This window comes from Telmatherina bonti (assembly GCF_933228915.1).
Source record: "Telmatherina bonti genome assembly, chromosome: 21".
In the NCBI taxonomy this organism is placed as follows: Eukaryota; Metazoa; Chordata; class Actinopteri; order Atheriniformes; family Telmatherinidae; genus Telmatherina; species Telmatherina bonti.
This window is the reverse complement of record NC_136630.1, coordinates 23736566-23752557: the sequence shown is the minus strand read 5'-3', so window position 1 is coordinate 23752557 and position 15992 is coordinate 23736566. Positions and strand designations below refer to the sequence as shown.

The following is a 15992-nucleotide window of genomic DNA, read 5'->3' as shown; positions in this document are numbered from 1 at the left end:
TATTATGATGATTATTAATAAACATAAAAAAGTTGTTCAGGTTTAGAAAACATTAATATTTCACACTGACATAGTTAGACATACGCAAAGTTGTCTGAAACATTATACTGTAATGTCATGTTTCAGACTGGTAATAAACTTGTGATGTGTGGTTCAGCCAGGTGATGCTGCAAAACAACAGCTTCAACAACGGTTCAGACACAAAGAGTTTCAAAGTTATTTAGTGTTGCTTTTAAATTATGACTTTAAGTAAAAACAAAAAAAATAAATAAAATTTACCAATAAATTCACAAAAATTTTAATTATAGTTCAGAGTAAAGAAAATATTTCTAACATACTTGTCTGATACTGTTCATGTTCACCAAATGCTGAATGTCAAGCGATTGTGAACTAGGACACTGCTCACTGTAACCTGACTACTTTCCCTGGTTTGCTATATGTAATAAATTTTGTGCCCACACACAAATGTAATCTGACCCATTTTGAGGCATAAATATACCAGGACATGCACATTTAACTACTGTCCAAATCCCTGTCAATTACTAATATTTAAGCACACATACATGCAGAAGCCTCTAGCACGTAAAACTGACCTGTTGACGCAAGTGTTGCTGCTGGCCCTGTTTTATGTCCAAAAGAACAAGAAAAAGCATGTAAATGCTGAACTTACATAACGCTTTTAGTTATGTATGCCCATTTAAACGTCACAGGTAGGGTGTGATAAAAAGAGATTATATAAACAAATCTGTTTGCTATTCATGGGAAAAACCAGCAGTTATCTGGCCTTTAACAATACAAGGCAACCTCAATATTTGACCTGCAGGCTGATGACAGGTAACCCATTCACATCAGAAAGCCAAACAAAATAGATTTTCTATTCAGCTGTTTTACTTATATTTCATCACTATTTTGTTAGGAAAATGGGCAATTTTCCCGAACAGTCCTGATTGCACTGTAGTAGCTGGGATGGCGGAAAAGTGGGTCTGTAATCAGGAGGATGTGAGAAAAGTTTGCATCCCAGGCCAGGTGGCCAACATCTTAACATGGAGTGTAATTTAATTGAAAATCGATCATTGTCTGTAGCCAAGCGCTATCAGTATGAATTATCAGGTCACAGCGACTCAAGGAGATTAATACAGAGCCAATCAGGCATATCAAATCACAACCCACATGCTCAGGCCATATCTCCACTTATACGTCATTTACACTAGGCAGAATGGAAAAGGAAACATGGTGTCATCAGGAGTTGCAAAAAGATCCTTAGCCATGCACTCATCCTTACTACTTTGGAATAGATTCTGAGATTACCATGCAATTTGATCAGTTTCCAGGTGATATTGTATGTAGCAGGTACTAAAAAGGTCATTTCAGTCAATGACCTTCCAGTGGATCTGATGACATAATGTGCAAACATTGTTTAAGAAGTTTCCAAAGGGGTACAGGCTTGGCCTACTGGCAGTTCTGTATTGCACCTTACAGTTTGTCTCTTATAAAAACCAGTCTTAGATCTAGGACTGCAACGATTACTCGGGTAACTCGAGTACAAAAATTGACCGATGCAAATTATTTGCCTCGAGGCTCCGTTTAATTTATATCACATGGTGATATATTTCAATTTATGCATCATTGTGGCATTCTCAGACCACTGCGCTGTTCATAGGGGCTACATCATTGTTTCAGTAAAGATATAAAACATCTAAACATTTATAAAATATATAAAAACAGAATCTGTTGCCTACGGTGTGTCTGTACAGTATGACTGTTTCACCCAGACTGATGACGGACATTTCAAACAGCAGCGGCGAGCGGTTTGCTTTCTGTCTGAAGATTCTCGTTGCTTTGGTCTCTAATGGCAGAGAATGAGGAAGACGGGAGGAAAAGACCAAAAAAGTCACAGGTGTGGGACCATTTCCCACCCAAAAGGGCAGAAAACGTAGTGCAGTGTGTGTGCTGTAAAGCAGGTCTAACATACAATGACAGCACGTCGTCAATGTTGCAGCAGCTGAAATGAAAACACCCCCACTTCACCGCTCCAGCCGATTTATATCAACAACAGCAGCGGCTGTTAAAATGTACAGTGTGATATTAGTCAGCAGTAACGAGGCATGGCGAGGTGTCGGCTGCTAACGCACGTTAACCGTCTTGTAATCCATCCCTCATCTGTCTCTCCTGCACACACGCAGTCAAAGCGCATGTTTTAGGCTGTGTGTGACGGCAGGCGGAGCCTCTGTTCCTGCAGCAAACTTTTATTCCATATTAAACAGACGCACTTTTAACAGGCGTGTCGTCCACCAAGACATCGGCTAGTTCTTAGATACTTTGGACATGTTTACAAGTCAGCCCTTCTTTCTACGTGAATTCTTCTTTTAAATCTTTTTAAAAGGCAGAAATTTGCGACCGGTTGAGAAGTGTTTCTCCACACATAATAAAAAATATAATCGTTAGAGTGCTCGATTACTCGTAGAAATAATCGACAGAGTACCCGATTCCAAAAGTACTCGATAGTTGCAGCTCTAATTAGATCCCCCCTAGAAGTTCAACACCTCTGCATAAGGTATGAATAGCAAAAATTTAAATATGTGCCTACTGCTGAGGGTACAACAGCAGTCCCTTAATAGGTACCATCCCAGTAACAATCCTTAGTACCATTAGAGATACAATAGATCATTTATTTTCTCTAAATGTGATTTCTAAACAAACCATTCAACTGGGGCCTATAGAGTCTGTGATGTAGCTCCTGGGCATTTTGCAGTTTCTCTCAGCATTGCATGGTCTGAAATTGGGCTAAATGGCCAATTTTACTTGTGATTATTTTCTTCTTCCTTATGTCAAACTATTTGGGAACTGCGTCAAACTATCCAGGTTAGCTGGAGGAAGCAGATCCTTCTCAAAGATCATTGCTGATGATCGTTTCTTTTACTCTGAAATACCACCCGCTTGAATACTGTATTGTGGTTTCCTGTGGAAACAGTGTCTTGTTTTTTTCCTCATCTACAGCTTATTTATTATGGTTAATCTTTATGAGATTTTTCACTCATCTGAGTTTATTTACCAAATTGAAAACTTAGCAAGAACCAGATATTTTTATACTCTCTGTTATTGACAAAAATTCTGACTTGAACGGTGCACTTCATTTTTCATGTCTTATTTCAATTAAGATTAATGGTACCATTACAGATATGAACGTTATTCATGCAAAAGCATTAATGCCCCCCTTCCAATCATTTCTTTTCTGATTTGGGAGTGTGCACTGATAGCAGTTGTTTCAGCAACTCATATGGGACATTGAACTTTCAGTAAAAAAATAAAAACATATATAAAAATTGTGGTAAAACAGCTATTTTATCCTCTTAGCTAAGCTATTTGAAAACATTTGCTTCACTTGTGTGCATGTGCAAAAGTAAGATGAAGAAAAGTGATGGGAGAGGAATCACAGTTTTGAGACATCAGTAGTTTCTTAAAGTTAATGTTAGTTCCAATCACATTTCCAATGTCTTTGGACACAACAGTGTTTTGTCACTTCAGTCAGACGAATTGTCAATGAAAGGCGAAAAAATAAAATACAGAAAAGTAAAGTTCAGCTCAATTGAAAAGTTGAAAAAATGTGATATTTTATTTTATACAAATTAATCTTCACACAAAAAATGAAAAGACATGCTTACTGTTAATTTCCTAATATTTCAGAAATTAATTAAAGATGAGAAGTTGTGGCTATTTATTGTTAATTTTACCGGTGTTTTTCAACCACTGTGCCACCGTGCAGCATCTGGTGCGCCCTGGGAAATTATCCAATTTCACCTGATTAGTCTAAAAAGCAGCTCTGTGTTCATCCAGGGCACAGGTGAACGATAACAAAAATTCTTTTTCTTGTGTTTATCTTATTTTTATTCAAGGCCACTTTGACAAGATGGACTTTATATTAATAATATGGGCTTTTTTTTTTTTTTTTTAAATCATTTTGGTTTGTGGTGTGCCTTTTGGGTTTTCAGTGAAAAGAAGTGTGCCTTTGCTCAAAATAGGTTGAAAAACACTGAATTATACAACTATAATTCACTCATCTGCACCAGCATCTCTTCTTCTACACTATGTATGAGCATAATATACTTATAAGTCTCACTCAAATTAGAGGCATAGAAATGGCAATCTGGTCACATGTGACCACACATGCACATGCATTAGCATGTGTGGTCACAGGTTGCTCACATAACAAGCGGGTCAACACATTTGCCCACGTGCTCACACACATACAGAGAACTCCAGCCACCTCCTGCTGCTCCTTCTGCCTCTCCTCTGTGACAAATTGATGGCATTTCAGCCTATAGATTGACAGAGTTGTGGAGGAACTGAGACAATTGGTCTGGATTTATTCAGGAAAGAAAAACAAGCATGTTTGTCTCAGCAGATGGATGAGCTAAAATTGAGGGCATGAAAATATTGTGTTGCATGCATAGCAATGAGAAGAAATGCCCAAGTTGGCGGTATTGCATTTGAGCTCATTTATTCATGCTGGAAAACGACATTTCCCTTCACATTACATGTCTTTTCCCTCATTTCTTACACTCAAATTTGATTCCAAAAAAGCTATTTCTACTTTTTTGTCTTTATCTAAAGGTAACTACGTTTCTTCATATTAAGTGCTGCTAACATTAATTTACTGGCACATATAGGTACAAAAATGTAATAAAAATTGGCCTTAATTAACAATACTAAGCAAAAATAGAAAGACTTTGAATGTAGATGTGAATTGCAGGGCTTGGAGCAATTTTAGACTTTGATATTAGTGAAATGAAATGAAAATGAAATGAAAAATACGTTATTAATCCCCAAAGGGAAATTCAATATTGTAGTATATAATTAATTTAATGCTAACAGGAACATGCTAACTTATTTAGAATTTAATAATACTGATATTTGCATGCTACATTAGTATTTTATTATGTTCAGAATGCTTATTCTGAGTTTACAAATGTTAACAAATTATTTTAGCTTGCTCCAAATTGAAAGCTAACATGTAAGCATGCTAACATTTATAGCATGGTCCAGAAAAGTGCTAACATCTTGAGAATGTCAGAACATTATGTTAAAGAAAATTCAGAAATTCATTATTATGTGTCTTACACACCAAGACTGATGCAAGTAAACAACCCGGAATTGTGAATAATATGGAGGTGAAGGATCAATGTTTCTGTCGATGCACACGAATAAATGATGAAAATTCAAAAACAAACTACAACAGTGTGCTGATGCTGCAAAAGAAACAACAAAAAGAGGTGCTGGGTTCATTCTGGTTTAGAAAAGAGGGCAGAAATTGGAGAGTTTCATTGTTTTATTAAGGAGCTGAAGCTGGACCACGGCTGCTTTAGTACTTTAGGACAGGTCGAGGATCTGCTTTAAAAAAGGTAATGGGGATGGATGAACTCCAAAAAATAAAACTGAAGAAAAACAATGAATGTCTTCCACTGGATTTTATGTCTGTGTAATTTAAAATAGCTTTTAACATACTCAAATTTAAATAGTTTCTGGGAATGAGTTGCTTCAGTAACTTTAATATCTAATAAGCTTTAAACTCACCCAGAAAGGTTCCAGTGAAGCCCAGAACGAGGAAGCTGATGACCACCAGTAGAGTGCCCATCACCATTAGAGCTATACCAGTGTAGAAAACATCTGTCCGCTCCATCAGCTCCCACCTGGCCTGGGTCTTCATCGCCACTGTAATACTGCAGAGCCAAACAAATCACAACTGTGTTTTTCAGCTGCTCTGTTTATTGGCAGCAGGAATATTATGGCTGAGCTGAACTTCTCCACACTACAATAATATACTGTAATCTTTTTTTTATTGATCATAAACACAAAACATCATCAGACAGACACTTATTATTTCTTTTTCTTCTTTTAAAATGACATTCATGTGAAAAACAGAGTACACAACTTTTCCCTTCTCTAAATTTACCAATGAGGACATATTAAGTAATGGTCTGGTCTGAACTGATCTTAAAATTAGCTTGATGCATTCAAATATATATTTTAAGTGAAATACCCTTCATGACTCAACAGCATGTTGAAACACCTTCCAGACAAAATAACATGAAGTTTGTATACTGCATGTTATTAGTCTCTCACATTGTGGAGTTTGGCCCCAATTTTTTACAACGTAACTTCAGTTTGGTGAAGTTTGCAGCACAGCTTTCTAAAGCTGATTGGACCACTGCAACACAGTCTTTCAACCTTTCTACAGCAGGTTTGCTGCTGTGCTTTGGATCATTATCCTGTCACTTGCCCTAATTTTAGCTGTCAGACAGATGCTGTAATACTTCAATCTACAGATTAGTTCATAGTTAGTTCTATAACAGTCACATGTTATTGTCCTTAAAGGGGTGCTATTATGGTATTTCGAGTTTTTTGAGCTTTCTACAGTGTTACAGTGTTGAATCCTTATCAGACATTTGAACGGCACCCTTTTTTTTAATCACCTAAACGCATGTTTGAGTTTGAGTTTCAGCACTCTTTCCGTTTGGTTTCCATGGCGACAAAAAACGCGTCGTTTTAGAGAGTTTTTTCTACTTGGAAATCCTTGTGACGTCCCGGGGGATAAGGTTCGGTGATTGGTTACCTTCTACTGGTTAACAAGGGCATGTACAAATACATCAGGCGGGTGGAAAACGTTGGATAAAGTTTATTTCCAACGATGGCTGGTGAGTTTACCAAAGAGAGACATCCTGCTGCATTCGTTGCTGTGGGTTGCTGTTTTCCACTTCGTTTTCAGGGTCTGATTCAGGTTCCAACATGTAGGGCTGTATGCTATGTGTTGACATTGTATTTTTTTTTTTTTTTTTTAAATTGAGCTCATATTAGCCTAATCCTTCTGTTTATGAGATGTTACAATGACGGCGAAAGCAGTTGCAGTGCGCGCTCCCGATGTAGTGCAGTGACGGGAGGCGGGGCTTAATGCGGAAGATCCCAGCCCTTCTGGTCTCAGAAATAAAAATAAATTAGCCTGAAATGCACATAATAGTTCCACTTAAATATTACCAGTGACAACGCAAGACGATGGAATTGTCTCTGCACCAACCGTCAGACTCCATCCGAACTTAAACCAGAACTTAAATGAATACTGAAATTAAGATGTTCAGCCATAGAAAAGAGTGTTAAAATTTACAAGATTTTAAAATTTGGACACTTTTTACCAAAATAAAAGTTTAACAGAAGTAGTTAGTAACATCCATTCTTTACGCTGAAAACTAAATCAATGAAGCAGCTGGGGTGTAGTCTAATCTTTGATATTTGGTGTGGAGAACTCAGTGTGGTTCTATGGTTTTATGGACTAGCATGTAGAGGCAATGAAGTGTACAAATATAGTTCTCTTTTTTAAAGCAAGTAACAGCAACTTTTCCATATCATTGGCTCCAGCATTTAGCTGCTAAGACTCCAGCATTTGCTTCATCCAAAGAGAATGTACAGCTTTAACACCAGCTAAGATATCTTCAGCACAGCCTAAAGCACCATCACCCACAGTAGAGTGCATTAAAACCATATAATGCCCATGTCAGTGTTATTTAATCCATGTTTTCCATTGTCCCCTTTTGCAAACATTTCATAATCTTTCATTTAACAAAACTTATGCTGAAGTACAGGAACTTTTTTTTTTTTTTTTTTAAATGATGGCCTCAATGTACCTTTTGGTAAGAGAAATGGATTGGGTGATTATTAGATTTTATTCAAGCTAGCAAAAAAAAGCAACGATTTTTCTTGTTCTCATTTGCTCTCTTCCTCTTCTTACTAATCAAATGTTTTGTCTTGGCCAAAAAAAGTTAACATTTACCTTAAAAACCAAGCTACAGCGCATTTTCTCTCATCCACCTGTCAAAAGCCAGCTGATCTGAACCAGCAGATTAACGCGTTGCTATGGTGATGCCCACAACAGAGTGATAATAGTCATTTAACCAGCCAAACTATGTGTGCATAAGAGATAATGCCAGACAAAGTGTCCATTATCAGAAGTTCTTGCAGATGCCACCCCTCTTGATTCTGAGGCCCCTCCTGACCATGTTTCTTCCCCCAAAGCACATGATTCCCCTTTGGTGGACAGCAAAGATGCCCCTTAGGTTACTACTCTGGGAAACCTGATGGTACACAAAGCTAATCCTGGGATTTTGTCTCGTTTTGAGCCTTTGTCTCCAGAACATAATGAATTCTAGCATGGATGCTAGTTTCAAGGTTCGGCTTGCGTGTCTTCGGCAAGAGGCTGAGGAAAAAGAAAAAGAACATAAATCTGAATTTGATCTCAGACTGCAGATTCACGTGTTGGAGATAGAAGCTGAGAAAGAAGTCAAACTAAAACAGATTGATGTAGAAGCGATTGAGCCTCCCCTAGCAAAAGCTGAGTACAAATCACTCCAAACTCTGCATCTGTAAACTCCTCACAGGTATTTGTTGAGAAAAACACATTTGATGTCAGTTAGAAGAGTTAGGGGTCAATCTTGCCCAAAGTAAGTTAATAGGTGAAACACAGGAAGATGTGTCCTCGCTTTCTGTTGCAGATAGCTTACAGTATCATGTTTTCAAAGAGTACATTTACAAAGAATTATCTTGTTTTAGGATCTTTACTCTCAAAGCAAGAAACTGAAAAGAAGTATTACGAGGTTTGTTTTGAGGGTTTCAAAACTTGTTTGAAGATGTTTCTCACTTGTCTAAAGTCTGGATTTTTTTCCCCATATTTTTTAATAATCTAATCAAGTTTAATTATCTTACTGCACAGCAGAGTGTTTGACTTCATTATAAGCAAACATGACACATATAGCTAGTTTTTGCTGTGTGACTCAGACTTCCAGAGTTCAACTTAAAGCTCTGCACCAGTCTGCTAGTTACCCATCAATTTCAGTCAGATGTGTTGCATTGGGGAACTTCTAAAACCTGCAGAGCACTGGCTGTGACCAGGATTGAGGATCCCTGATATAGAAACTGATGATACTTTCAACTGTGCCCCTCTTTGTCTCTTTGGTGGCAGTGAAAAACAGAGCAGTCAGAAGAGATGGTAGTGGAGTGTCACCATTTGCATATCTAGTAGTAATCTGCTAGATGACAACTGTCAAGCCTTAGGGTGAATATATAATTAACACCCTCATTTTATGCAAAACACTTCCAACCCTACGTGTGGCATATATTTTAGAAGATTAAAAAATACCTCGGGCAAACATAAATAACTGTATTGAATCTCTGGGCCTCTGGCCACCAGGCAGGCCTGGAGTCGGCCTCCACTCAAAGGTTCATGCATTTGCTGGTTTTGAATCAGGTAATGGGAATATGGACTATGGATCTGGGTGTAAAGATAACAGAATGGAGTGCAGAAGAAAAATTCCCAAAATAATGGTGCTTCCATCCCAATATAGAACATCTACATGTTTTCTTTATAAAAGCAGATGATTCTTGGAGAATCTGACAAGCATACACACTGTTTTTCCAAGACTATTAATTTTTCTATCATATAACTGTTTCAGTATCCTTTTTATTTTGTGCCCCCACAAGCTGGGTTACAACACAACATTGCCCATAACAACGGATCCTGCATTGCTGACATAATTCATACGAAATGCTAATTTAGAAGCTTAAACCTATAAATAATTTTTATTGTTACTTTTCGGTATTCTTGCTTCCCACCGTCCAGGCATGCATACTTTTTTTATTGGTCCTTCTTATTTCTCTCTTGGACTGACTGTGATTTTTTGACTCTGTGTTGGCCCTGTGATGGACTGGTGACTTGTCCAGGGTGAACTCTGCCTTTCGACTATGATTGTTGGGATAAGCTCCAGCTTTCTCTCAATTCTGAATGGGAATAATTCGTATAGAAAATGAATGATGGATGTAGTTCCATCCTGACATAAGCATCAATTGGGCTCAAAGTTGCTGCAAATGGCTCGCATCAAACTTCATGTTCTCACAATGGATTGTATAATAATGGATTTGGACATATCTGACAGTAACAAGTTGGGTTCCCTCTGAATTCACTTTACTTCTTTGAAATGCAAGGTCATAATACTGGAGGAGTTGCAGATTTAATAACCTTCTCTTTTATTTAGAGACTGGCATGACAACCCTTTCAACAATTTTATCACTTTTGTATCAGCTGCCTCTGTATTTACATTCTCAGACTGAATGAACAAAAACACGGCAGGCTTATGTAAGTACTCCTAAAAGTTGAGCTCAAACTTTTCTACAAGGCCTGGAAGCTAATATTATCGACCATATGACTGTCTTATTGTTTGGAAACCATCATCCATTCCACTTTGGCATTATCGCCAATGATACTAAAAAGAAAACATCACATTTTTATTTTTTATTCTTTGCTTGGGGGTTGCCAGTGTTCTGTTTTTTCCTTACGAGTAATGTGTTTAAAACCACTCAAACAAGCTGATTAAATCTTTGTCCATTGCAGTAGCTGATTCCTTACTCTCAGGGATAACATGACTTCGACCGCCGACCTCGGTGGACTAACATTTCTGACATTCAAAACTTTTTCTGACACTTAAATCTGATCAGAGCAAATAAATCGCTGCAGCTACTGGAGAGTTATTTTTGGAACTAAATGCTAACTAAACACATTCTCATCCCACTCTTAAACTAAATGTGAGTGGGTGTTTGCAGAGCGTTTGCTCAGGGAAAAAGCGAGCTGAGACCACCTGCATTTTATTGATAAAGTCAAATCAGACAATGAATGCATCTTTTACAATTAGTTAGTCATGCAATGTTTGTCTGTGACTGACAAACCGTAAACACTTCGTGGATTGTAAAACACCAACCTGGCAACCAATAATTGCTCCAAACACACACAAAAACAAACAAACAAAAAAACCTTGCCGTTTAATTTTAATGACTCCCAACATGTCCTCTAATGCATCCAGTGGATTTATTTACCAGGTGAATTCAGAGGGAAAGGCACTGCTTGTTTGTGAGAGTACATTTAACTTTGACGTCACGCCTGATTCGTGTCTGCACGGACAGACGATATGAGGGCCATAGGTTCAGTAAGTGCGGTCATACAGTAAAAGCATTTTCCTTTTGTACCCTCTGCTCGTCCACAATACTTTCATCAAATGGATCTGGGAGGCGAACAGCTGCTTTAAAATGCATTACCAGGAAACAGTAATCATTTCAACCTTAGACCGTAAAAACTTGAAATGTGATGGTGCGGTCTTTGCTGGGTCCGATCAGCAGATGAAGTTATTAAATGCTTTTTAAGGCCAGTCCTGATCAAAACATCACTGATGTATCAGCTATTAAAGTCTCTGAATTCATGTTATAAGCGTCAATCCTTTAAAGGCTGAACAAGAAGTTTTTGAATGTATCAGATGTGACAAAATGGTCTGAAATTTCTGTAAGAATGTTGAAAAATATCTTAAAAAGACTAATTTTGTCCAATATTAGGGCTTTTTAAACTAGAATATTCTATTTTACAACTGTGTAAGGAGCAAAACAAGAAAGAAAACCCTACAATTTTACAGATTAACTGAATATTAAAATATTCCATTGAATAATTTTCTTATCCAAGATTCCAATGCAGTGAAAAAATGTAATCTCTCAATTTAGTCCTGAATCTGCCCTTTGGGTTTCTTTCTATTACCATGTGATGTTAGCACCTCTACTGAAAGAAGTCCAAGAGGCATACTGCTGCCTGAATTCCCACAAGACAGAGCTGCATGCAACGGTTTAGGTATCCCTGTGCGTTTTACAAAAACCAGAGCCATATAAGCTCTCAGTACGGCTTTATCTTTTAAGAAATCAGCAGTGATGCTCCCGGAGCGCTACATGGAAAGTGAAGTTCTACTCATTTGGAGGAGCTCAAACATGAGCTCAAACTTGGAAAAGAGAGAAAACATCCACTTTTATGTCAAAGTAACTCTGACCTGTTCAGTTCTTGGTCTCTTCTGCTCTGGTTTCTCTGTATGGACAGTGTGTTCCGTCTTCTGTGATTGTATTTCTGATGTTAGCTGCGGTTATATTCCTTTAGTTATTATACTGTTTAGTTTTCTTTTTTCTAAACCTCTGATGTGATTATTATTGCTTCATGTCATGTGTAAGTTTTTGAGAGATTTATGCCATTAGGATTTTATTTAATTACATCCAGGTTTAGCATCTTAGCTACTCTGTTTGCACTGTAAGTCATCACCTTCCTCACTGCCAGGTTTCCTCTGTACAGCTCCAGTAGGTCATAGTTGCTTTCCGCTGCTCAGTCCCGTTTTTGCTCTGTCTTTATCTGGTTTGTGCTTTTACGTTTTGTTTCACTGGATTACCTTCTACAGAATAGCTTTTTATTGAATATATTTAACAAGTATTGTTGTTTTTAATCTTTCTGCAGTTGGGTCCTTCACCACAATTAAACATGATTTGTGACTAACTTGTGACTTCTAGTCTAACGAGAAGCTGCTGGGGAGAAGACTGGTTGACTGTCTGCCTTTCCCAGTAAACAGATAAAAATGTCCTTCGCCAGAGAACGAACCCCACATTGCTTCTAAATCTGTCATAAGTTTGCAAACACCAGCGGAGAGATTTAGGCATAAGTCTAAATGCGTAGATATTAAAGTCCACCCAGATTTTTTTTAAAAAGTAATTCATAGGCTAGGAAAGTGCACAGACCAACAAGTGTTTCATTAATGTGTGTGTCTGTGTGTGAGAGTAATGTTTTTACCATCATGACATGATAGGGGCCGACACCTGACTGGAAATCAACTTGTGTGGACGTCCCACAGCAGAGACCACAGTTTTGTTTACCCAGGTGATTGTTGAGGGTCAAGGCTCAGTTTTATGCTCTATGTTGAGACCAGTTTGTGGTTAAGTTTAGGGACTGGGAATCGTTTATTTCAACTTGATGAAATAAACAAATAAATCTGGAATACTACTTGCTTTTGTCCTTTTCCTGAATCCTTCACGTTGACTAAAACGTGTCCAACCTTGATGTCTATATTTTCTATAAGGGTGAATTATAAATAAAAAACATATTTAACCCCACACCGAAGCGTTTACACATCCAAATAGCTATTAATATCCATGATATACTAAAAAGATGCCTGTTTTTGTTTTAGGTTTCTTGTTTTCTGTCGTCATGTGGTCATGACACATCCTATCACAACATTGTGTTGGTCTAAACTGCTGCTTTAAGACCAGTTTGACTTATTACCGCTTGCTAATGTCTTTCATGCTTAGGGCTTTTTAAATTCTATAGCTGCCGTCCTGCCCGACTTTTTAACAAGCTGCAGGCTTCAAGCGGTAACTTTCTGTAGAACTGGATGAATTTGTAGGCAGGAACGGCCCCTGTGGGTTTGTGTCGGTGTTGATTGGAATGCTGTCCCCAAAAACTAGGTTTGGGGTTAATAAGAGAAAAACTGGGTTACGGGGTCTGTGCTGTGAGTCTTATGGTGCTTGTCCTTTGTAAAAGGAAACAGGATGCTTAAAGTGATGTTGCGTGTTGTTGTATCACGTCAGACACAAAGAGCGACCGCCAGGCTGTCTGTTAAATAAGTCAGTCTGGGAAGGTGCACTGCTGTGATTTGGATTAGAAGGGAGATGGAAAACGGGGTCTGGGGGAGAGAGTTGTGGGCAGGGGGTCAGTAGTTCTTACAGGACTGACCACTGCATGTGCCGTAACAGCTGATGACGAATCACAGCTAACGCAAGAAAACTTTTTAAAAACAGATTTTTTTTCCACATTCCACGGACTTGAGACTGAGGGTCTAAAAGATAACAGCGCTAATTTCACCTTGTTAAACTTTCCATAATATAACAGAAGAAATCGATTAGAATCACAAGGTGGCTTCAGTGTTTTTATTTGGAAGCTGCTTCACAGAAGAGCCTAGAAATTAAAAAGCACAAAGGTCATAAAAGCAATTTTCATTTCGTAACTTTGACTTTATTTAGAAGCCTGATAGATCCTTTCACTCGGCGTGCAAAACGAGAGATGCAGTTCACTCTAAGTGATGAATGCATGACATCAGTTTGCAAAGTAATTAAATGAATGCGCTAAAATAGAACAAAAATAAGTCATTTATTTTTGATGACTTATTTTTTTTTGATGACTTATGATTACTTAATAACTTAAAAGTGCACTTTCCTGGGTACATTTTCTAAAAATTCTTTTATCTGCTTTCAGTAATAATAGCAATAATGAAATGCCAAATATAAAAGGTTAAACATAGCCATGAGTTGCACTGAAATGGGTCTGCCATGGTAACACAGCTGCATCCGTCACTAGTGTAAAATGTTACAAGGATAACCACCGTGGCTTCGGCTTTGGCATGTACTCTGCATGTTCTTTAGATGCACACTTTTAAGCAGGGTGCGATTTGTTTGGGGGGGGGGGGGGGGGATTTTTTTTAATCCCGGGGGGATAGACTAATGTTCCAGTCTTTGGTCGAGGCAGTCAAAAAGCTATATAAAAAGCTATATACACGGGAAAAGGTAAAAAAAAAAAAAAAAAAAAAAAGCTGAGATCCCTCCCCATACCAGACTGTTCTGCTGAGTTTATAGGTAAGGGCATAAAAAAAAAAAAAAAAAAATAAATAAATATAATAATAATAATAATAAGAATCTTTTAAATAGGCCAAAATTTTGGGAACATTATACTGACTTTCATTTTTATTTTCCAGATTTTGCTTCCAGTTTGGAACAAGGAAACCCACATGAAAAATAACGTGTTGCAAGTTATTTTATAAAAAAAAAAGATTTTTTAAAATGCCCCCTTCCCTATCACACACTGCTTATAAGATACAAACTAAAGAAGCAAGCTGTAACTCTAATCTTTGTGCTATTTTCCATCCAACCAGTTCCACAGTCCACGTTCCCATCACCTGACAGGATCACATCACTGTCTTACAAAGTCGTCTGTTTTTGCCCTTGGAATGATTTTGATCTTCTAAAAAATGGGGCGCACATGAATTTGGAATTGCTTTGCAGAAAACTGGGGTTATGATTCTATCCACATGGCAACAGGGGGATGATTATCATTAAGCAGAATACTTCTACCTACACAAAGCACAGGTGATGAGGTGTATCAGAGATCGAGCAAAGACCTCGCTCTCATTCTTTTCCCCTCTGAATAATCTTCAACCTGTGTCCGTGAGAAGCTGCTTTCAGAGGCAGAGCTGGATGCAACGGGGTGAATAGCAGCTGAAATAGCACCTGCAGTGCATGGAGGCCAGTTTGAGCCCTTGACGAGGTAAATACAGTTTATCACATTCACTTTGACACACTTTAATATCGATCCATGTCTGTTTAACAGCCTGCAGTGATGTGGAAGGACAGGAAACCATCTGCTCTCTGATTGGACAGTTAGAGATAGAGTCAGATAGAAAAGTAAAGACTGGACCACAAATTCACATCTGCAGCCTCAGAGCCTTGAACACAGTTTTTTGTTCTGTGAAAAACCTTGACAAACTTATCTGTGATGCTTGTTGCTTTGCATAAAGGACATAATGGTTGCAAATTCAGCAACAGAAAAGCTTTGCAGGCAGCAGTGGATCATTTCAGTCTGAAAAGCATTAATCAATTACATGCTAAATTACACTTAACATTAGCATTTCCTGAGGAAGTGAAATTAAACACAAAAACCTCCCAAATGCAATAGAGGATAGGACCCCTGCAAAGATTCCCGCAGTGGTTTTTGTGGAAGGTTTCTATAGTCAAAGCACATTTCATTGTCCTGTTGAGGAACAAAAGCTGCATAACTTACAATTTTTCATCACATCAGCAGGGTAAACAAGAGCTTTTAACTTGCTCTCCTTTCTCATGGACAACAGGCACATACCACCTTTGCCTTCAGTATCCCCACCCTCACCCCGCTCTTACAGCAAATAAAGCAACTTTACATAAAAAGATAACTGTTATTTATATTGTATATCTATTATTGTTAGGACATTTTTTTCATAATGAAGCTCAAGTTTTACCCTGGTGCGCTTGCTTTCTAAAGATTTCTCAAGTTAGGACAACTTCTACTGAATTACAACCAC

At 37.9% G+C, this 15992-nt stretch overlaps 1 protein-coding gene across 1 annotated transcript in view; it reads right to left on the bottom strand.

The window, feature by feature from the left end:
- Nucleotides 1-15992, bottom strand: part of pemt (phosphatidylethanolamine N-methyltransferase) — a 95004-nt gene that overhangs the window by 32966 nt on the left and 46046 nt on the right. The window contains exon 4 of the mRNA XM_079260427.1: nt 5572-5717. Coding sequence (XP_079116553.1) covers nt 5572-5717 — 146 coding nt within the window. The remainder of the gene's footprint in view (nt 1-5571; nt 5718-15992) is intronic.